Below are 25,833 nucleotides of genomic sequence, written 5' to 3' on the forward strand. Positions count from 1 at the left end.
GGAGCTCTGAGTTGGGCATTCCAATCAGAATGGGAGAACATTTTGAGAGAATGCTCACAAAAGCTGATGGACACCACAGCTAACTATCTGCTAACCGAGAAAGTGAAAGATTTGGATAAATTAGCGTCGGACATGGCTCCAAAAGCCACATTAGATTTCAAAAAAGCGCTGCCATCTGATGAAATGGAGAAGGGTTTAACGCTTTTCAACATAGTTGACCAATCTATGAAGAAACAGAAGAGGAAGAAGAAACCGGCAGCATCCTCTGGGAAGATCACCAAACGATCATCCAAGACAGACAAACACCGAGTGAAGAATCTCAAGAAGCAAAGAGGTGCAGTCAACCGCCGGCTAAAAATATAAGCCGGTATAAAACCAAACGGCCTTTTTTAAGGCCACCCATATCTTCTAAAAAGAGAGATGATCTTAGGCCGTCATTACACTATGCTTGGTATCAATTAAAACACAGTACATGTACTCCTTTGATACACGGTTAATATAATGGCAAAAAACAGGAAGTTCCGTAAACAGAGTATCAAACGGCAAACTAAGGACAAAATCAAGTCTAAAACTTGCCATTTGAATTCCCAAACCCTCAAGTCCAAAAAAATAAAGGATTTAGCCAATGCGAACAAAAAGTTCGTTATAAACTTAGCAAACGAAAATTTCTCTGATGCAGAATTATCTGTATTAGGGAGAGGTTTGAAATTTGTAGGTATCCCAAAAGATCCTAAAGCAAAAATGCTTGATAGGGATACAGAAACATTCATGAGAATAATGCGCATTCGTTATTTAATGTCCAATAAGAAAGCAAAACGAACACACAAGTTCAAACGAGCTTCTAATTGGCACCCTTTGTCTACACCTTGTTTGGATCTAGAAAACTACTTAGAATCCACGAGGTTATAACTTTCTAAAATTAAGAATAATAACATGAACGATAACTTGACAAAACCCGAACGTCAAGCTCTCAAATCATTAAGGGAAAAGAAACATTTGGTTTTCCAAAAACCGGATAAATCTCGTGGCGTGGTCGTAATCAATAAAAATGATTACATATATGAAGGCGAAATCATGCTGGAAGGTAATCAATACACTGTAATCGATGCAGACATGACATTTGATAAGGTAAAATTGGTTCAAAAACAGCTTAACCTCATGTTATGGGATCAAAGTATTGATAAAAATACACACGACTATCTATATCCGATAGAACATAAAATTCGAACACCAACTTGCTACTTTTTGCCAAAAGTTCACAAAACCACCCCTACTGGCCGGGTCTTTACTGGAAGACATATAGTCAGTAATGTTAGTCGACCATGTGAAAAAATTGGTGAATTTATCGACTTTTTTTGCAGTCCCTCTCGTTCAAAAAAGAAAACCTATACTAAAAAAAAAAAAAAAGATGCGATAAGAAAAATTGAGCAATTAAAACTTCCAGCCCAATGTCTTTTGGTTACAATAGATTGCATTGGAATGTTCACTAATGTTCTTCAAAATGAAGTTGAAAAAGAAGTTTTTAAGACTTTTTCGGAAGTTAATCCAGGAATGTACTTTCCTAGAATGCCACATATCCGTCATATGGAAGCATTATTAAAACTGATTTTGCATAGAAACTGTTTTTCATTTAATGAAAAATACTATTTGCAAACGACAGGCGTAGCTATGGGACAAAAATGCACCCCAGAACTATGTGACATAATGTTCCATTCGTTGGAAAAGAAATTCATTTCCTTAGCGATAAAATCTTCAAATGGTTCCGTTATCGTGATGATATTCTTATGTTTTGGTTAGGAGATGAAAACGAGTTAGCTAATTTTATATGTCGTATCAACTCTATGCACCGACTCTGAAATTCACACATGAGTGGTCAAAAACAGAAATTAATTTTCTAGACTTAACTCTATACAAGGATGAAAGATTTCATGACAAACAGATCTTAGATATAAAATGCTACAGCAAACCCTGTGACACATTTCAATATCTTTCTAGAGATTCGTCTCACCCAAATTCGTGTTTTCGTGGCATGGTTAAGGGTGAGGCTATAAGATATATTCGAAACTCCAGCTCGGAGACAGAATATGAGCACAAACTTGATTTCTTTATCTCAAAACTTCTCACAAGAGGATATAAGAAACCAGAAGTGCTCGCATGCCTAGCAGATATTTCATACAATAGAAGAAATATTTACTTAGAGGATGTTCCAAAGAGGTAATGCAAAAATCAAAAGGCACTTCTCAGGAACTGGCATTTTATATCAAATAATTATAACCTGTGCAAAATCTTCCCTTGCCCCCCTATACTAGCTTTAAGACGCACTCAAAACATAGGAGAGCGTCTTATCAGAGCAAAGATAACTTTAAACCAAAACCCTAATATATCTTTGACTCCGACTTTGCAAAGTATAGCGGATGCTAACTCCAAAACCGGAATTTGCCCTATGTCTCCTACACTGAGAGATTTGTTGGATCTATTAGATGAAAATTAATTATCTATCATCACATTATCTTCATGAATGTTTCCTTACGAGCTTCCTTGACACTTTAGTTGGTTACACTAGTTCCATTGTTCCTATACGTACCTGATCTGCATGTTAACATGTTATTTTAAATATATAGACCTTATAATGAACCATAATAAAACCACACCCAATCGGGTAATCATATGGTCCTCATAATAAGGCTCTTTTATATGCACATTTATAACGCTGCACTGTAGGCCTATGTATAGAACTTTATAAAACATGCCTAAAACGGGCTCATAATCATAGTTTCAACCAACAAAACCAAAGTATGTTGTATTTTCAAACTTGTTCATTATATCGGTTTGTTTTCTTAGTCTTATCAAGACCAGATACATCCATATAAGTAGTGAAGATTAAAATATGACACGCTTTTGTGTTTGATCCGCACATCTACCATTTTGAATATCAAAAAGCTAGACAGTCATTTGGTATATATGTGCGACAAAACAGCCTAAAATGGGCATCTATCCTAAGATCAAACACAGCAAAATGTAGCTGATGAGATTAACCAAAATAGATCAAATTAATTTGATCACAGTTAATCGAAACGCGTCCTACAATAGCTTCCAACGAGTTTCTTAAAATATTTAAAGAACCTCTCGTGTCTATTCGATATTCCTATATATTTTAGGAATAATTTTGGCTGAGTGGAATTTTAATATAAAACCACATAATCCGGCCTCCATGTGTATGTTTTGCAAAAAGCAAAAATTATAGCTAAGAGTGCACCAAAATATTGACATACTTTTTGGTATTTCAATCAGGTACAATAAAAAGCTATCTTGTCATGTTTCTCTGCAAAGTTCTAATTGATAACTAAACAGCAGATTGCGTAACTCTATCACTCTTTAAACATTTCCATGATCAGTGCACTTCTCAAGATTAACTTTAACAGTGATTACAAGCTTTGTTTCTGCTTAAATTAACCCCTGTATAGTAGCAGTATTTTTCTACTGTTGTTCTTAAAAATTGTACATACTAATGAACATGTGATTGACAGTAAGTACTGAAAAAAAAGTGGATAGCTCTTTCCAATAATTTTTTACACCATTTTTACAAAGATCAGTCCATTTTTCAAGATGCTTGTTCAGAGATATTTAACAATGGACCAATAGAGAAAGCATGTAATGCCATTTTATTTCTGTATATCGGAAGGTCGTGGGTTCGATTCCCATGCCGGCATACTCCCTTGCTTTATTTTCAAGTTGGGTTGTGTGCCGGTTGGAATCTGTATTTATTTGTTGTCATGTTTAATTGTAACACTTTGGGTTGGTAAACAGTTAATTATTTCTTATTTAATATATTCTGTTTCCTCTCGTAGCGAGCAATCGTTCCCCATTGTGTTTATTTGTTCTTGTGCAGGATGCGTATCCCCATTACCTAATTTACATTTATCCTATATTAACACATGCATTATATTTTTTATGTATATTCTATTGTTTTCAAACAGTCTTATTTAAGTAATCAACTAATAGAAATTAATTGCAGGCCAAAATACATCAATGTAACAGAACAAATGACACCTTAATATGATTACTATTTAAAACTGTTTCATAGTAGCCTAGATACTTTGCATAATTCGTATTTATTTTTGACTTCTGTTGTTATTATTATGTCGAATTGTATTATTTGGAGTATAAATAACCGTATAATATTTTGATAAACACATAGTGTTATTATTTATCGCACTATATTAATATCGTTCATGAATTGTTAGATAAATAAAATTTGATTGATTTATACATAATTAACTATGCATATGCAAAATGGAAAAATAATATGCATAATTACATACATATGTAATATGCATAATTCTTAACTTGATTTACACACGTAATATGCATAATTATCTAATTAGAATATGATACAATATGTATCCAATATGCATTAAGTATCTATGCATATGTAATATGCAAAAGTATGTATGCATGTAATAGGCCTATGCATACTCATGTATATATGCAATGTACATATGTTATAGGTATACTTATCTATATGCATATACAATTTGCATATATAATATTGCTATTTATCTAATGCATATATATATATTGAAATATACACAATTAATTATCTATCGAATTATTCATAATTGCAAATGCAATATGCACTCATGCAATATGCACTCATAATATACACGTTGTAAATATGTATATGCATATTGTCTATGCTTATCCAATATGCAATATGCATAGATACTTAATGCATATGCATTTGTAATATGAATAATTATATATGCATGTTGCATATGTAATATTATATGAAACATGCATAATAATATATGCATATGCAATGATCTATCTATGCATATGTTATAAGAAAAATTATAGATGCATATAAAAGTGTAATATGCATAATCATATTTATTATTAATAACTTTGCCTAAAAAAATCATCTATCAAAATAGTATACAAATATTGAATGTTTGAGTTCAATGGTAAGAATATTTTTCAATTCAACGAGGCTTTGACGACTTAAATGGATCAGTTCATATTTCTCATGATTCATAAATTAGTTCACTTAGGCTACACATATCATAATCAATTAGGCTTCATCGTGTTTTATTTTAGTGTTTATAGTGCAGATACCTACTGAAAATGTCATCAAAAGAGGATTTAATTGATACTCTATTATCTATTATCATGCAGTTATATTATACCTAAATATTAAACATTCATACTTTACATCATGAAGACCTATATAAGGTATGAAAACAACAAGTCTGTTTAACCACCAGAGATGACGCTATTCCAAGCATATTATAATTAAATTGATTATTATATTTTAATATATCTTTTCAATTGCTTCCTTGCTTACTAAGCAAGCTAAAACAATATTACGTGTGTTTGCTGCCTTGAATGCGAGATTGCACGACAATCGCACGTATGTATGAACATCTTAACTGGAACGAACTTGAACTTTTTACAGTTGATGTTTTCTGATTTTCAGTTACTGACCTTTAATTTACTGTGACAGAGTAGGTCCTATAAGGTCAAGTTCACCGATTTGCAATTTCGTTAGGTCAAATGCATTTAGGCTATATCATTTATGAATAAAAATGTTTTCGTGCAAACGAGCCATAATCTTATAAAACTAACTATATATTAATATTGTATAACCCAGTTTGAGTTATACTTTATAATTGAAAATATAGTTACTTTATCATGTACGATGATGTAGTCAGGACATGCAGATTGTTTATATTCACATAATGCTTTGTTTGGCCCTTTACACTAATCTATAGTATATTACACTTGTTAGCCAAATACTATTTAAATATTGTATTTGATATATAAGAATAACATAATGTTAAAAAAATAAATGAAAGAGTGATTGGAGGAATATATGAATGATTGGATGAATATATCAATGAATGAATGAATGGATGAATGGATGAATGAATAAATGAATGAATGAATAGATGGATATCATCAAAAGTATGGATCTACACATACTACTTAACATCAACACATACTACTCAGTCTAAACGCAGGACAACCGATTGTTATTGTTCTGCAAGGCTCACTCAGTCATTTAATAAGGCAATACAAACGATCGAATTTGGTATTCAAATGAACAAAATTTTGAGTTACACCTTTTCAGTGTAAAATTTTTTTCTCGGCCAAATGAAAAGCAATAATTTTCATTTTTCAGTAAATGTCAGGAAAAACTGTAATGCTTGATACTGTATTTTTTTTTCAAATCTTAGTGTTAAACTTAGTCGTGAAATTCAGTCATTTAGTGTAAGATTTTCGATTTTGATAGGCTTAAACTCTGCCCGCGAGCCTTTTTTTGGATCAACCTTTTAGCTTTTCAAAGTAATATAGTTCGCTAAAGAAGGATTTTTCCCAACTTTCTAACGCACATCACCGTGAGCGATATATCATAGTTTTGTCAGAATTTCCGTTTTGATTCCATAATTTTGAATACCAGCTGAAAAATTTCAAATCCACGCGTGAAATACTAGCATTGTGGATCGATATCTCTGGGTGCCCGGCCTGGATACAGTTTTGCCAGAACTTCAATATAGCAAAGAAATTACCTAGTGTTTCGGTATAGTGCCTTTTGTTTGTGTTTGTTTGAAATTGCTTAAACCCACCGAAAGTCATAATGAAGCAGCCAAAACAATACAAGGTTAAACACGGAAGTTTATAACAACCTATTATAATGACCTAAAGGAAAAATCATTTATGGTAACAATGAGCCTTGCATTGTAAGTCATGGTTAAAATGTGTTGAGTACCCACCCCACCCCCATAGGCCTACATAATATTACATACCGGTACCTTATAATATTTATATAGCACGGCTATAGCTATACATTTAGAAAGTAGGTCCTATAGCGCTAAATTATGACAAATAGGCCTACACAAACCCGAACGCAAGTCTGAAGGGTGTAATGAAAATGCCAACCCGCGATGGGGGGGTCATTCAAAATTCACCTGGAGATAGGAGGGACAGAAAATTAAAATCCCCTCTAATAACACGCGAATTTTTTTAGGTTTGGACAGTGGATTTTCCCATGGACCTCATCCTAGGTAAATAAATAAACAAACAAACAAACAAACAGACAAAACAGACAAAATGGTTTTCATAATCATGGAATCCATAGCCCCTATAAATTGAAATTGCAGGCTATCACTGGAGCAAATTTCCAAAATCCACCTCATTTACCAGAATTGGGGATTTGGGCTACCAAATCGCTGGTCAGGCAATCCTGGTTTTCAATGGAAAAGGGACCTGGGTTGACAACAATTGAAATATCGATTATTTCTGCTGTTTGCTCTCGAGGTAAAGTACTAAGTTTGACATTTTCGGAGCATGAAGGGGAAAAGGGGAAAATAAAAACAGAAATTCTGACAAAACTATAATATATAGACCCACACGATGTGCTTTACAGAGGTGGGAAATATCTTTCTTTAGCAAACTATATTAGTTTGAGACGCTAAAAAATCAATTCTGTAAAAAGCTCACGGGCGAACTAAAGGCCTATAAAAATCAAAAATATCACACTAAAAGACACAATTTGATGCTTAATTTTAACACCAGGATTTTAAAAAAAATTTTTCATCCAAGCACTATGTTTTTATTTGACATTACTGAAGAAGAAAAAAAAAAAATTTTGCTTTATATTTGACCAAGAAAATAAATTTCAAAACAAAAAGGTGTATCTCGGAATTGTGTTGATTTTAACATGTATCGATCGACTTTTAGCGCGACTAAGCAGAACAAAAGATTGGTTGTCCTGCGTTTAGACTGTACTTAAAGGGGCACTTCGTGATCCACAGCCTCATCCCCCACTTTTCTCAAAAAAGTTGAGATTTTTATATCACTGGAAACCTCTGGCTACATAATGTTTATGTACAAAATATTTCTTGCAGATTAATTCGTTTTGCAAAGATATCGTGAAATTTGAATTTCGTTCTGGTGCACCAGAACGAAATTACAACGCATTGTCTATGGAGCAGTGTAATACACATAATCATGCATAACTCGCAAACGCAAAATCGGAATCAACTGAAATTTTGGAAATAGGCTTTTTTCGTGGATATGTACTGAAAAAATGTCATAAAAAGAGGATGCTAGGATCACGAAACACTCCTTTAACATCAACACTAAAAGTACCGTCAAATAAATACATGAAATATTGAGGGAATATATGAATTTATTAGTGAATACAATTGTCCAAGTTCTATACATTGACAACATCGACGCTAAAAGTAAACAATAAGCTTACAATACTAAAGATAATAATATCAACATAAACAGATTGGCATACCTGCATGAATCAATATTGACGTTAAAAAACTTGCTTACCTAAACAGACAACCTTGTTACAAATATCGAGGGGATGAAAGCTTGTAGAATACCATGCATGCGAAAAATGTGGAGAGATTGTAGATTACCTAAACGGACATATCGAAGGGATGAAAGCTTAAATGTGCAGAGACTGTAGAGGGCGGTAATGTGAGTGCGGTGCAAAATCCTCACATTGATATTACTCCCTAAATCATGCCATAGCTGGCTAACGATGCCAACTTCTTGATTCTATTGCCTAACTCACGTGCACTTTCCCCCGGTTTTTGCTTCACTTGATTCAACTCCATTATGTAACTACTCTTACACTCTCTCGGACCAAACTCTCTTTCTAGCACCTCCACAAGATCTACATATGTACAAGTACGGGGTGTCACATCATCAGTTGTTAACCTGTTCAGTGCATCATCCTGACAGCATGAAAACAACTGAAATGCAGCCTCTTTATCAGACCATCTATTGTACTCGCGGCATGCTTCAAACTGGGACAGAAAATCTGCCAACACGCCCTTGCCATCATATTTCTGAGGCCTCATTCGAGCACTTGTAGGCCTACTCACTTTTTCACTTTCGCTTTCACTCATACTAGTACTGTCAGATTGTTTCATTTGAATTTCCCGCTTCTTACGCCCTTTTCTTTGTTTCTTTTGGGAACCTAATTTCTTTCCGACACCTTTCCCTTTACCCTCTACCTCACTTTCACTCGTACTAGTATATTTGTCAGATTTCTTGGTCTGCACATCTCGCTCACACAGTTTTCCCTCACTCACTCGAGATTCTAATCTTTCCAGACCACCACAGATCTTTTCATTTGCTTCACTGCAAGATTCACTCATTGTACTTCCTCGTTTTTCTTGTAACCGCTTTTCAAGCAATGCAAGATTTGTGTCAAAGTCACTGTCTTCTTTCTCAAATTGCCTCATTCTCTCTTTCCTTGCAAGTTCCTCTCTCTGACGAAACTCTCTAAACCTCAACTTTGCCTTTCTTTGCATTGCCTTCTCCCATTCTTTTGCCTTCCCCTCTTCCTTATTTTCATATTCTCTTCGCTCTTGTTGAGTCTTTTTTATACTATGGATGCACTCTTCCAACTCCCATTCAACTGTTTGCTTCTCTGTTTGGACATCTTTCAATTCCGCCTTCATTCCCTTCACTCTTCCCAACAACTGTACTCTTTCCTGTTCTGCTTCCCTAACAACACGCCTTAACTCTTCTACAGTACTATGAATATGTCTAACCAATGCATTTTGTTCATCTATCTCTGACGTCTTAGATCTAGCCTCCCTAGCAAGTCTCATAGCTTCCTCTTCCAGCACATCATTTAATCTTCTCAGGTCTCTCTTCTCCTTCTCAAGTTCATCATTTTGTCTTTCCAACATCTCTCTCTCACTCACAAGCCTTTGTCTTGATTGCTTGCTTGTACGCAACTCATGCCTTTCTCTATCTATCACGCTTTCTTCTCCATCACTGTCACTATTTGCCTGAGACTTTCTTACATATGTCTCTTCTCTACTTCTAGTTGACCTCAGGTTATAACGACTAAATCTCTCCTTTGATCTCTTACTCTCCGAATCACTCTCTTTAGAACTCACTCCTTCAGAGTCATTGTGCGCAATGGTCTCAGAGGCCTTACTATCCACTGCACCCAACTCTGCGCCTCTAACCTCTATTTCATCATGCACAGAACCCTCCTTTTCCATTATTCCAGTCTCACTTTCTTTATCTGCACTCATGGCTAACAGAGTCCATTAAACTTCAGACTGTCACACCAGGGGTTCTTTTGTTCTCACAAAGTATAATACCACACGCCTGTGTACACTAAGTTAATTAATTCTCTTGTTTTAAATATCTTCTATATTTAAACATTTGGTTTGACCAGTACTCTCAGTTCACTTAGTTTCCACACAGACACATGCACAAAGCAATTATTTTCTCTCATCCACTGAGTTTACACACAGATGCATGCACAAAGCAACTATTTTCCCTCATCCACTGAGTTTACACACAGATAACACACAGTTTTTCTCATCACGGAATTTACACACAGTTACTTGATCTTTATCTCTAAGGGTGTGTCTACAAATTTAACACGATCCCACCGCTGCCACCATTTGTGGCGGGACCGGAGACTGGTAGGGCTACTGGTTTAGTATTATCACCACCACGGGTTCGTTGGTGTGGCAGAACACACCGTGTGGACTTTGACACAAACCTTATAGAGATAACAACACGTTTCACACATGTATTTTTTCTATTTCAATTGGTAGCTTTATTTACTCCTTTTCTTCGTCACAACAAACTCTTCACAATCAATAATATCGCAATATAATACTAGACTGTGTGCCTACAGAATACCCCAGAGAATGCCAATAAATAACGATCAATCCAATAATACCGAAACCTCTGTGGAAATAAAGCGCAGAGAAAAATATGAATAGTAACTTGCAAAAAATGACAACATGATACATTTTAAATAAACATGACTAAACTGAGACTTCTGTACCAGCTGCACAACAATACATGGCAATTTTGCAGGCCTATACTAATTCAACATCCTTTTGAGTTTATTGTGACAAACACAAACTCCGCTCGCTTGCACAGTTTTGATATTGAATTCATAATAGGCCTATGTTCCCATCCAGGGATCATCATTCTTTCAAATTAACCACATAGGTTAAGAAATCAACACACACAGATCCTGTCGCTTATATCAACCCATGATATACACACGTCATCATCAATTCATAATCACACAGTTTTCTTTAATCATTTAATATTGTCAAGCTCAGGTCTGCACACAGCTAGATCACCTGACAAGTTTTCTTCCAATATATACTCTCATCATTATCAATTAATCATCACACACAGTTTTTCTATTACGATTATTATCAAGTTCAGGCCCATCACACAGATCACCTGACAAGTTTTCTTCCAATTGTTACGTAACGCATCACACAGCGAAAATCGTTACTAATCACACAGCTTTTATCATTACTAACACTGACCATGGAAGAAGAGCATTGCCACTTTTAAAAATAGAAGTCTCAGTATCATGTTTTAAGCATGTACATGTAATCAAGAAAACACATAATAACATACACTTACCAATACCAATCATCCACAATAAATAAACACAAATCCTAGATACTAGGCGGCAAGTACTGAGTGTTTGGAATAAACACACTAATCTTTGGCAGGAATGAATACTGAGGCAGTGTATTGTAATATAAAAGTATGAAAGATATGTCCAGAATACAAAAAAATAGTTTCTATAAAAAGGCACAATTTGGCATGTGAAAGCACACGTTTCTGAGCTGCAAGAATATCTGCTTGGTCAACAAGATCAATAATACTGAGTGGAGTTTTTGTCATAAATCAAGCAATTTATGATGTCAAAAGATCCTATCCAAACTTGACCAAGATTTCACTTTGGTTCAAATAAATTTAACAAAAAATAATACTGCTTTTTGTTTATCAAATGGAATGCCTCATGTATGAATACAAAAAATATCAAATATGGAAATAAATATAAACTATGTACTATTAACAACTCTGATAGACCTTGCAAAACCTGAGTTTATAATGTCCCTGAATACAAATGCAAAGCCTCTAAAAAAGTGTGTTTGTGAATCACAAAAGTTGTATAAACACACAAGTTTTTTTACATTTAAATATGATAAAACATTGTTTACAAAATATCTTAGCATGAGCAGAGTTCCCAATTATCCCAAAAAATATTAATGAAGAAACAAATCCAATGAAAGACAGCCCAATTTGACACGATCACCTCCCTATTAATTTAACAGCAAAATCATTCATTCCCTCCCATGCATAACCAATGCTAAATATCCCGAACAAATTTATAATTGAACTCCATTCATACTAAGATACTAGACCTGAAGAATAAAATATCTTGAACCACTTCGAATTATAAAACACCAAAGCGTGGTACATGTAAGTTTCAACTGACTAAGGCACAATATTTTAAAGTCTAAACATGAGATGAAATCAACTAAGTAAAATCACAAAGGCCGAAAAGTATTTTGTTACCAAATATTTCATTTCATCACCAAAAAAAATCCACAAGTTGTTTTTATAAAAATACACTTTGAGATAAATAGAACTCCAGCTGTGCAATCAATGCAATGTATGCTTTTGGTAATTAGGTTGAAAAGAACAAAGGAATTGACATGCATGACTCATGGCTTATGTCAACACACACAGATCTGTTGCGTCACAGCAAAACTTTCATCACACAGCAAAATACAAGAAAAAGTATAACTTAAACACGCTTGATTTCAGCCAAATTAATCCGTATAGGTGCTGGAATTGCACCAAACTTCTCTGAAACTATCATATTTTGGCATGGGAGCCATGAATTTTAACTTGAAAAAGAAGCAATTTTGGAAGTTTTAAAATCATCATCTCAATGGCAATGAAATTGTGCACTAAGACCATACACTGAAACTACTGCACTCATGCTTTTGGGCAAAAGTTTTATAACATGGCCTAATTTTGGAGATCTATAATATTATAATACAGAAGTTAAAAGACTTACCAGTATTATCCCAGGCACAAAATATAAAAAATCTTTCCAGCACACAGCTCCTCACACAGTTCTAACTTGGTAAACTTTCTGCTCACACAGAGCTCCCACACAGTATAAATCTAGTAAATTAAGTAACTTTTCCCTCACATAGAGTCCACACAGTATCAAATCTAGTAATTAAGTAACTTTTCTCTCACATAGAGTCCACACAGTATGAATCTTTCTGGGTGTGCAACTGGGTTTTGATAAGGCCTAATTTGCATAATTGGGGGCAGTATAATTGGGGGCAGTATAATTGGGGTGTTTCTAATAATTGGTAGACAGTGGTTTTTATTTTATGCATTAAAGGGATACCTTTCAATATCCCATTACAATATTATGTAGTGAAAAAAAGCGCTGGAAATAAATTAAAGCTTAAGAAATATGATGTACTATCTCGTACTTATCTTGTGTTTCCCTGTTTCTGGTAAACATGTTAAAATTTAATATCTTTTAATAGGTTCACACCGGCATGCAGCATGGAACTATTCACCCTTGTATTCCAGAGTGCCTTCCCTTAGACGAGGTTACATTAGCGGAGAAAATGCAAGAGACGGGATACTCCACTCACATGATCGGTAAATGGCATCTCGGACATTACAAAAAAGAGTGTCTACCAACTAAAAGAGGATTCGACACATACTTAGGTAATCGATCGAACAAATTACTTAAAAGGTCCACTACAGACTTTTTATTCGAGGTAGAATATTCGATGCAACGTGTCTTCGTTATTAAATCTACACTGCTCAAAACAAGTATCGTTACCCTTACATAGTCGCTCTGATTTAAAACCAAAAGAGTATTGAGCAATAAACTCGCTGAATGCAGCATTTCATAGACCTCATTGCACTCAGAACTTAACATGTAGTCACCGGCTTCTATTGTTATGCTTAGTCGCGCTAAAAGTCGATCGTAACATATCAGCACAATTCAGAGATACATCTTTTTGCTATGAATTTAATTTTCTCGGTCAAATACTTATAAAGCAATATTTTTCCTTCAGAAATATCATTTAAAACATAGTGCTTGGATATGCATTTTCTATAAAAAAAAATCCTGGTGTTAAAATTAGGCATGGAATTGTATCTTTTTGTAAGATTTTTGATTTTTATGGGCCTTTTAAGGCCTATAAAAATCAAAACATCGCTCGCGAGTTTTTTTCGCAATATTGTCTGATAGTGTCAGACCGGAATACAACTGGCACACAGTGTCGACAGCCAGTGTTATAAATATAAACTTAATACTCCGTTGGTGAGCGACGGGCGATTGGTATTTCACCGAACGCAAAAAAAAAAGGAGGCCTACCGTATCTGATTGGCTAGAAATCGATCGCTGATCGCTCAGAGGTGTAGTACAAACTCAAAATGGAGACATGTATTCAATTCGATTGAAATCGATATTCTATTATTGACGCAGATAAAGAAAGTCGATAATGTACATTGAATTATAGATACAGCAGCTGGATCTTACACGGGTTCCTTTGTATAATTCATTTCTCAAATAGTTGAATATATTACAATTTTTACTTTGGATTTCAAAATTTTTACTTATAAAATGCAGTAAAATATATCCACAACAAACAGCAAGGCCCCGCTAATTAGTGCATTGCTTTTCGAGTCAGTGTACTGGAAACAAAACCTGCGTTTTTCCTGACAACAAATCGAATTTTCTATAATGGCAACACCATAATGTGGTACTGATCATCAGGCACAAATCATAGAATAGAAACAATGCGGCAGGCTCTGTGTGATATCTCATATCATATAAATGGAATGCTTAGCCTGAGTCGCTCGGCCTATCTCGAACAAAATCACCATGCGTAGCTTTTGAAAAACGAGAGGATTCGTTGTACTATCACGGAAATTCTTGACACGAAGATATAGGGATGATGACGATGTGTGGCATCAATCTATTTTTGAGATATTTTTCAAGGTAATTCTTACATCGTACTCATCAACATAATATCGTTACATTGTTTTTCACATCACATTTTTATAGGTTACTACCTTGGAAATGAAGACTACTACACTCACTACCGAGGACATAGTTTTGGAAATTATTCTTTCAAAGGGTATGCCTTCCATGATGACACCAGCAGTAGCTTTCGGCCAGCATACGAATATACTGGGCAGTACGCAACCTTTGTTTTTACTCAAGAAGTGCAGAAAATCGTGAAGAATTACAAATCACCAAAGGTATAATTGGATCGTATTTCATTCAATTGTTTCCTGCCTACGACATTATAAAAAAATCATGGAAAACCTATCAAAGCAGGTGCTACATTCATGATGCAAACTAAAATTATTTTACTACTTTCTTCTTATATTGCAGCCATTGTTTATATATCTACCTTTCCATGCTGTGCATAATCCCCTACAAGTTCCAAAGCAATATTCAGAACCGTTCAAGAAACTTATACCAGACGAAGATCGAGTAACACTGGCTGGAATGATAAGCTGTCTTGACGAAGCTGTACAAAATATCACCACTACATTGAAGGAAACTGGACTTTATAATAACACTATTATAATATTTTCCACAGGTAAATATTTATTTCAGAATTTACCGTTGCACGCTCTCACGGCCCCACGAAGTGGCACAAACGGGTTTGGATAACGTCGTCTTCTGTAATGTTAATGATAATCGGAAACTGAATTAAAAACCCTAGTTTGGCTATCAACTCCTGGCACAGCCTGTGATTGGTTAGTAGCGCGTAAAAGGAATGTGGGTTCATCTGCTGCATTCAAATAGCAAAATATTGCGGAAATGATAAAAAGCAACTACGGTATCCATGGTATCATTGACTTGGTGCCATCGTGAATGAAAGTTCCCAATTACTAAGCGCGAACTTTTGAGACGGTTTATATATTTGACGGGCACGCTGTACCGATGCATTCAGAATTGTCAATCGTCACGACAAATCTGAGTTTGATCGCCAGGTGACGTCCGACGCAAGCTAGTAGTTTTAATTAAGTCTCCGATTATAGTATAAAGGGGGTATTATCATTATCTCTGGGCTTCGTTAGTTTGAATATGATATTCTCGCGATATCCATACTAAATCTAACTTAACGCGATATATACATATATTAGTCGTTTGTGTATCATTTTGTAGACAATGGCGGTCCTTTTGCTGTCGCCGTTAGCAATTGGCCATTACGAGGTTCAAAGGCTACGCTATGGGAGGGTGGTGTTCGTGGAGTTGGATTCATTCATAGCCCTCTGTTGCCAAAAGAGGTCCAGGGCACCACCAGCAATGCTTTCATTCACGTTTCTGATTGGTTCCCAACCATCGTTTCTAGTATAGCAGGAGGAACACTTAATGGAACCAAACCACTGGACGGATATGATGTCTGGGAAGCTATAACGTAATTTTCGATTTGAGTACAATCAATCAATCAATCAATCAATCAATCAATCAATCAATCAATCAATCAATCAATCAATCAATCAATCAATCAATCAATCAATCAATTAATCAATCAATCAATCAGTCTTTATGTCATTCAAATTACAACAATACAATAACTGCAAAACATACACATTTGAATGAGGATATGTTCAGAAGGCCATAATTTATCTAATAAAAACAATTACATACATACAAACATCACCCACCCTCTTTCATACATTCATGTAGAACTAAGCATATTATACAAGATACTACATCGTATAGATATTTCTCCGAAAAAAAAACCGAAGTTAAACCCTCAAGGATTTGGCTGCCAAACCTTGATACTTATAATGCAATCATACAAATAAATAATATTATCTTAAAGACGATCTGATTATTGATAATTATTAATACGGTAATAAGTATAAAACTCAATTTACATATGTGCCCTAGTAGCAACATTTTCCTCAGATTGTATAGATTTACGGACATGAAAACCTAACATTTAATTTTTATAAACAATTTATATCGACAAGCAACATCCAGATGATCTATCCCAGCAAACACAAAAGTATTTTTAAAACGTTTTAAACATGTTATATTTTAGGTTTTGGTTAATATAAAAACGTTTTAATAACATTAAATGTCGGGTTATATAAAGGTCATGGAAACGTTTTAAAACGTTTTGAATGGAAACACACTACAACAATATTTTGAAAATGGTTTCAAAATATTTTTGCATACATTATTCGCAAAATATTTTGTCAACATTTGAATAACATTATGTTAGAATATTTGCAGTAGGTTATCAACAAATGTTTTCAAATGTTATGAAAACGTTTTATGTTCTTTATATAACCCGACATAAACGTTTTCTGGAAAACCTTTCTAGCTTTTTGCGAATGGTGTTGCAAACGTTTCGGTTTGCTGGGATATTAGAGAGATTGCGGAGAGGCGTTCACTGCAAACGCCATACGGGTTACGGATTTCTGCATTTTGCGGTAGAACGTCATAGTCCCGTTCACATTCAAACTAGCCTCCTACACAGCCAGTTTGTGTCGGTCCTAACGCTCGTCGTTCCTAGTATGTTCGTGATAGCCGCATAGAGTCTGAACCAAGACTACGTGTAAACGCAATTGCAATCATGATGGCGCTATGCTGAGACAAATAATCTAAAGGTAATAGGAAGCACCCATTGATTCACCTTGGGTGCATCGAACCAGAGAAGATTATCTTCTTTCATCGACCTACTTTCCTCGGTATTGATATGCAAATACGACTGGCTGTATCTATAATGCTCTAAGCATTCAGTCCAGATTAGCGATATTTGAGTTTTGCGGGCTATTGGAAAATGAGTATAGGCCTATGTTCACACGTGTATGCTATTTATCTAAATAATCTAAACAGAGTTTGGTGTTGGATGCCTAGGAAGTCTTTGGTGTATATTATTCGAATAACAAGAAACAAACTCCATTATCATATAAATAATACCCTGTTTACTTTCTAAAGCAAAATGAAAATAGATAATCTAATACGCCTAGTTCGATTACTACCCAGCAAACACAAATATATTACAGAAACCGTTAAATGTCGGGTTAAAGGTTATGTGAGGGTCAAAGGCATTAAAAGTTTTAATAACATTAAAAAAACCCTTTGTTCTAAACTTGCTGATAAACGTTCTAACACAATAGACACTTAAATATGTTTGGCAAATGATATTTTACTATAACATTTCGAATTTTTAAAATGTTGTTGTATTATTTTTTCAGTATAATACGAGTTTTCATGATTTTTATATAAACATACATCGATATGTTATCAAAACGTTTTAACTAAAACCAAAAACACATGCATTATCATGTTTTAAAAACATTTTGGAGTTTGCTGAATAGTATCCATAAGCAAAACACTTTGACAGCTGTTTAATGCACAACGAAAAAGCAAGGCGAAAAATAGCGTTGCACGAACTTCTGTTCCCCGTCCCAAACAGACAATTATACCGCATTTATGCCGTAACACGACACAATCCTGCCTAAAACGTCTCTTCGCAAGCTGATTTTTGGACGGCATTTTCCACACACAAATGAATAGGCAATCTGCCCGTTCGAAATCGCGTCGAAAAAAAATCGAAATTTGTTCACTTCTTCTTGTCTATACGAGATCAAATTTGAACCCCCAAAATGGATTTTATTACATGTCGGACTCTACTTGTTCTATTAAGATACTTTGATTCGTTTCATAACATGACAAACATAACATTTTTCTGCATTTTATAATGCGTTTTTTGTCATTTTGGAACGTCATTTTTGGCTACCAACCGCAACGTAATCGCCTTACGGTAATTCCACGATTGACCAATTCACAATAGATTTCACCCTCTAGAGGGCATAATAACCGATTTTCGACTAATGTAGCTTGCCGTTCGCGTTCCCGTGTCACGTTTCACGTAAATTTCGCAATCTCTCTATTACCTTCAAATCTCAAAACGTCCCTCTCTAACTATTATTGTCATATATTTGCATGATTGTTTATTCCTATCCAGAACAAGTAAACCTTCGAAGAGAAACGAGCTGCTTCATAATATAGATCCGCTGTATCCAGTCCCGAAGAATGGTTCGGATCCGTTTTCTTCTTTCAATACATCTCTTCACGCAGCATTAAGAATAGGAGATTGGAAGATACTTACAGGTGTTCAAGGTCAGTAACATCAATGAATCAATATATTTATTGCGAGCAATGAACAATAAAATACATCAGCATATTGGTAATTTAAAAGCTGATAACTTTGCAATCAAATTACGTGTGCTAGGGATGCAAGGATTCCAGCAAATAATAAATAAATAATAAATTTCAGATTTATATAGCGCCTTTTTCCAGCTAGATCTTGAAGGATTCAAAGCGCTGTAATTTCGCTGCCATGGTGAATCATCACAATCAGATCGCATCATCTAGGCCAGTTGCAGCCGAACCTCAGGCGCAGACCTATCCGCACTTAGATTGTAACATCCACCAATTATCTGTGCAGCTCCCCAAATTCCATTGGGTGAAGGAAGTTTTTGATAACCAAACAACTAATCACCGATTTTTTTTTAAGCAGGAGGAAACCGGAGATCCCGGAGAAAACCTGCGAGAGCGAGCATGGAATCAGGATAAACCAAGTGCACATGAGTCCTGGGTTGCGTCGGGGCTTGAACCCGGGACCTCAGTGGTGCAAAGCGAGGGAACTACCGCTGCGCTTACTCACCCTCCCGAGTTAGTATGCTTGGTCACTGGACTAGTTCAGTTGCGATGACATTAACTCAATCAAGATAATATATTAGGGGAGCAAGGATTCCAGCAATAGTATGCATCACTGGACTAGTTCAGTTGATGATGATGACATTAACTCAATCAAGATAATATGCTAGGGGAGCAAGGATTCCAGCAATAGTATGCATCATAGGACTAGTTCAGTTGATGATGATGATGATGACAATAACTCAATCAAATGATTCCAGCATCCGTATGCATGGTCACTGGACTACTTCACTTGATGATGACAATAACTCAATCTAGTACTGTTGGCTTTCACTACCTACAGCCTTTAACGTATTTTCTTCTCTTCAACACACAAGAACCGCGAACCGAAGTTTGAAGACTTCGCACAATTATGATAACCTTTGTACCACCACTGGCTAATATAAGTTTCACAGAGTTTCTTGTTATAACTCTACATTGCTGCTGTTGTTTAATTGTTCTCCAGGCCTTATATATTACAGCACATTGCATCATCTCTAAATACAGCTCTTTACAACACCACAAGCCAATCAGAATCATTAATCTGTATAGATGGTTACTGCAATAGCGCCACCACTTCATCATGTGGCAATCATGATCATTCTAGCGGTTTACATTATGTATGATTGTTTACTAGTATTTTCCATTTTCCATTGAATCTCTAGAATATTCAATACAGATCAATAGAGATAAATGTCAGAACAATTGAAAATTAACTAATGACAAAATACATAACTTTTAATGAATATTATGGAACATTTTGGGGCACATAACAATAGTTATTTGGTACGCGTCATAATTTCATAAATTTGTGAAGCACCAGTTTGATGAAAAAAATGCCTGCTTTAAACTTGAAAGCGTCGATCTAATGGCACAGGCCTTTTGAGTTCTTCTTTAAGACACTGCCAGAATAGATATTGTCCGTGTCCATCTACAGGCCATTTGAGGCACTCAACTCTGCAAAATAATTGTCTGAGCAGTAGAGTTAATCTCCTTTCAGGAAGGTCTTCCAGGAGTATAAAGATCAGGACATTAGGATTCTCTTCTAGAACCCTGCGATGTGCCATGTTTAGTTCAAAGTGACACCAATTGTCGTCAACAAAATGAGGCGAGAGGATTGCAATAACTTTGCGACTTCTTTGTATGTGAAGTGACAATTCATTGAAGATTAGTCTGCCTGCACGAATGTCTCTGGTCTTAAGACAAAGCCTGAATGGTTCTTCACCTTCTTCAATGTTGGCTAGAAGTTCACCATCTACCCAATCTTCATCTTGTCCATGGTATATTACATACGCATCATATCGAGGTACACCATCCTCATCTTCATCATCACCAAGAACATCATCATCGTTATTGATAAGGTTAATTTGATATGGTCTTCTGTTGAACAGAAGGAAGCGTATGTATCGAATATGCCATCGATACCGTATCACTATTATAGTTGTAATGACTACAACAAATAAACATGCTATGCCTATTGAAATGTACATCCACAATTTCGGTTTGCAGTCCAAGAAGATCTCCGTCACACTCAATCCATATTTTGAGTGTGGGGAATGACAAATATAACTGTTATAGTCATCAGGAAGGAGAAGATCAATAGGACCGTCATAAAGACAAACAACTCGATCAGTTAGTAACCATTTCCTCAATGTCATAACATTGCAATCACATAATAGGGGATTATTTTGAAGCTCTAACGTTTGAAGTTCTTGATGGTTTGATTGAGATAGAAATGACTCTGGTACAACTTCAATTTTGTTCCCACCCAAAAGTAATGTTTGCATATGATTCATATTTTGTAGATTACTAAGTGATACTAGTTGATTGTTACTTAAATCCAGCCATGTCAAGTTGCTCAATAGCATAGCTTCTTCTTTGCTAATAACAGATATTAGATTTGAATGTAAGTCAAGAAATTGCAGATTGTGTGATTTAAATGTATTCAGGACTGCTTTTATTATGTTTGGAGTATAGTCTTTGCCTCCTATCACAACATTGGCCATATGAAGCCGCTGTAGATTAGGTACAATAACTTCAGCAGTTGCAAGATCATTCAAAGTCCAACTTTTATTGAGATAAAGAGTCGTAAGTTTTGGACATGTACATTTACCAAGATGAATCATCCGAGATGATGCATCCAAGATATTCAGATTAGGTGCATTACGACAAATCTGAACTAAATCTATGCTTGATGAAGACCATGCTGGTGATTCCATACTTAGCAGTAATGTTTTCACTGATGGGTTACACGGAAAGCTTTGTGGCAAAGAAAGAATGTCATTGTTTGATAAATCCAGCATCTCAAGTGATGTGATCACACAAAGCTGATCATATATGATATCATCTTGTATCTCATTGTCAGCCAGGTTCAGAATCTTGAGAGAATTGTATGTACCAAATATGTCTAGCGCCCCTGATGTAAATATGTTGAAATATAAAAAAGATAATTGTAATTCCTGTAAGTTTTCTAATCCAACAAAGGCATCTGCCGAGAACATCTTAACAGCTTCAGGATCTTCACTATTCCCAGCTATCCGTAGCACATGCAGATTAGGAAACCACTTGAAAGGAGAACATTCAATCCAAAATTCAAAAGCATAGATATCAAGCACATTCAAAGTAGCATTCCATTTTTCTAAGCCTTCAAATGTTGTGGAATTCAGGTTGACATTAGAAAATTCAAGAAATAAGCTACGAAGTGGTGAATTTAGCGAATTTAAATCTGGGATGATTTCATTGACATCTGATGCTACAATATCAAGACTTGTGGTAATGTAGGTACATATATAGAGAGTACAGTTCAATAGAGTCAGCCACAACTTCTTTCAAAGGAATTTCTGTTAAACATTCATTAGTTATGTTTAGTTCATCAGCACCTCCAAGAATTAATGTCTGCAGGGAGATCAGTGGGCAGAAATCATAATCGGTACAACCTCCAATTACAAGGTTCAAGTATAGGGTTTCTAATTTACTAAGTCCAGTGAAGAACTCTTTGGTGGCACTACAATCAGACAATGGCATATACACTAAAAGACTTTGCAGAGATGTGAGGTTAATGAAAGGGGTGTTTGTTATATTGTTGAGCCATCTAAAATCAATGCTGAGGTCCTCCAAGTTTGCCAGTGCTGCAAGTGTCGATGAAGTGAAACTGTTGATTAGATTTTCTTTAAGATGAAGTATCTGCAGTGAAACAAGATCTTCAAATGGAGTACCGGTCAAGTTTTGTAAATTATTGTCAGACAGGTCAAGTTTGAAGAGTTGGTGTAGCCCTTTGAAGCTATTGTCATAGATGTAAGATATATTGTTTGAAGACAGGTCCAGATCAAGCAAGTTGTTGAGCCCATTGAATGCATCATTAGGAATGATGCTAAGCTGGTTGGAGTACAATTCAATCACCTGCAGAGAAGCATTACTTGGTAATAGTGGTATGCACACTAGGTTTCTTTTGACACAATCCAGACGGGTATGGTTGTATACCTTACAAGGAATTTTTCCTGACGAGTAACATGGTGACTGGTGAATGGCTGCTGAAGTCAATACCAGCCTGTGGCAAAATAAGAGTAGGCTGATGTATTGTAGTATAATCACAGCCATGTTGTTAACTGGTGTGGAAATGTGGAGAGAACTAAAATTCATAAATTCATACCATGTCTTTCACGTTATATTGAAGTACTGAATTTGCGCAATGGAAACAAGTTTGCACCGACAAGTTACAGTATCGACACATGAGCAGACACAAGCAGCATCTACTTTCTGTCATGAGACACGGTTGCTACTTCTTACTTTCTGTCATGAGACACGGTTAATGCTACTATTTGCTTTCTGTCATGAGACAATATTTTTACTTATAACTTTATGTCATGGTCTATAATTTTCATTGATTTTATCAGTATTCCACTTTCATTTCTTCATGGGGTATATTGGGTATAATGCGCTAGTTCTCCCGATTCCAGGAAAATACAGCTTTATTTTTTTATGAATAAAATGTTATCCTGTTTTGCCAATGAAACATTTAAATCCTAATTACTGACAATGAAAGAACATGTGATCAAACTGAACAGGTCATTTGCGCTAATATTGATTTTAAGATATAGTTCATTATAGTATTCATCTTCTGTTTTTATTTTATTGTTCTTAGCGATACTTAAAAGGAAGCCCAGTGAGAACAGTTCTTCTGGGGCGAACCAAACCTGCCTGGTTATCAAATTAATCAGTGACAATGTTGTCTCTGAATTTGTTTAAGGTGCTATTTGATGTTTTAATGTTATTTCTGCATCAATTAGCACCTTCCAAATTCAGAGATAACCTTGATTAATTTGATAACCAAGTAGGCTTGGTTCACCCCAGAAGAATAGCCCTGGCGAGGCTTCCTCTTTAAAGCCATGTACGATGCTACATGTATAATATGAAATTGTTTTTTTTTTTTCAAACCTGTTTTTTTGGTATATTTGTAACATTTGCACATGTCCCAAATGGAATCAGCCAGACCTGTTGTCTTTATAGGTCAACAGAGCAATTCGAACATATTATCATTGTGATGTGCCCTGAGTAATTTAATTTAATTATTTAACTTTGAAAGTATTTCATGAGATGGGAAACCCCCGTGTACTTGCAAGATAATGATGTGGAAAGTCATTTTGGAATTCCCCCAAAATTATTGTAAACCAAATCATGTGTGTGATGGTCTTCGTACTTTTTAACCAGTTTACATAGCCAATAATTGAGCTAATTTTAATACAGCAACGAAAGAGATTGCGAGGTTGGAAGAAATTCAGAAAACAATTGAAGAGATGAGATTTTCACTAACAGTTGTGACATATCAAAAGTAACATATATTTTCTGTCATAATCTGTAGATTTGCATTGATTTTATCAGTTATTTCTCTTTCATTTCTTGCACTAAAATTAGAGCAACACTTTACACCAGATCATATCAGGTGCTACTGCTCTAGCATACATGTACATCCCAGGGTCTATTTCATTTTCACCTTAGGAGAAATTCAGATAGAGACTAGATTTTACTCTCAGTTGTGACATATTGTAAGTTCTAAACAGGAAGCATCTATCTCGAGGTCTGTAGTTTTGCGGTTATTCCACTTTCATTTTTTCATGGGCTATAACAACAACACCTTATATCAGCCCATATGCGGCGTTGCTGCTCTAGCTATGCATACATCTACATTCAGGCAGGGGTTTATTTTACTTTGTAAGAAATTAAGGGAACAGATAAGATTTCACTAACAGTTGTGATTTAGCATGGCAACCCATTCTGACAAAACCATGAACAAGTCGCATTTTTGACATTTTGACTTTTCGCCTACTTGTGTCACATTACTTTACAAACCACTGCATCTATTTTTCCTCAGGTAAACTCAATGACAAAGGACGAGATACTCACAACAGCTACCCTCCACCAGAATCAAACTATACAGCATTTAAAGCAGTAGAACCTGAAAGTAAACACATTTGGTTATTTAACATCACGGCTGATCCGAACGAATGGAACGATTTAGCAGACGATAATCCAACCGTTGTAGAACAAATGCTGCATCGTCTGCAGGAATATTACCTTAATATGACGCCACCAATTTGGCATGATGGTGAAGATTCAAATTGTGATCCCGCTAAGCATGAGGGCGTTTGGGGTCCTTGGGAGTAGAAGAGTAGTAGAAATGGTGTATTTTATAGTGTGCTAGTTCTCTTGAGCTACATAATATTTTCGTACACAGCGTACACGTTGATCATTAAAGCAGGTTCCCTGATTAAAGTTACATTTTGTTGCATTCCGATCCGTAACCAGGATTTAATTGGGGTGCTAATTTTGAAAAGGTGAACCTTTTTTTTTTTAATATGGACTTTTGTTACCACAAAAACTCTATTTTTCGCTCGCTATGCTCGCAAATGGGACATTTGGGTAAAAAGGGATCTTTTTGGCCGTTGGTGATTTGGGGGGAGGGTCCGCCCCACCCCTCCTTGGTTACAGGCCTGTCTGAGTTATTATTATTAATGTTTAATATTATTGTTAATGTTAGAAAGTCCAATGAACAACAATAACAGTATTTTCAAATATTAAATCTGTTATGTTTCAGCAATTTAAATTGTGTTTCTTTTTTACACTCATAATCTGTAATCCATAGTATCTGTTTCTCACTGCATTAATTTCCTGGACCTTTGTTATAGGCAATTCGCAATACCATGCTGCAGTCATCTATTCAATAAAGCGTGGTGAGCGTT

At 35.5% G+C, this 25,833-nt stretch overlaps 1 protein-coding gene across 1 annotated transcript in view; it reads left to right on the forward strand.

Annotated features, from left to right (window-relative positions):
• LOC140171508 (arylsulfatase B-like) overlaps positions 1-25,508 on the forward strand; it is a 41,196-nt gene extending 15,688 nt beyond the window's left edge. Inside the window, exons 2-7 of the mRNA XM_072194777.1 lie at positions 13,389-13,575; positions 14,927-15,123; positions 15,260-15,470; positions 16,043-16,295; positions 18,864-19,018; positions 24,966-25,508. Of these exons, the coding sequence (XP_072050878.1) occupies positions 13,389-13,575; positions 14,927-15,123; positions 15,260-15,470; positions 16,043-16,295; positions 18,864-19,018; positions 24,966-25,258 (1,296 nt within the window). The 3' untranslated portion in view covers positions 25,259-25,508. The remainder of the gene's footprint in view (positions 1-13,388; positions 13,576-14,926; positions 15,124-15,259; positions 15,471-16,042; positions 16,296-18,863; positions 19,019-24,965) is intronic.
• Positions 25,509-25,833: the final 325 nt, after the last annotated feature.

This window comes from Amphiura filiformis, chromosome 15 (genome assembly GCF_039555335.1).
Source record: "Amphiura filiformis chromosome 15, Afil_fr2py, whole genome shotgun sequence".
Lineage (NCBI taxonomy): Eukaryota > Metazoa > Echinodermata > Ophiuroidea > Amphilepidida > Amphiuridae > Amphiura > Amphiura filiformis.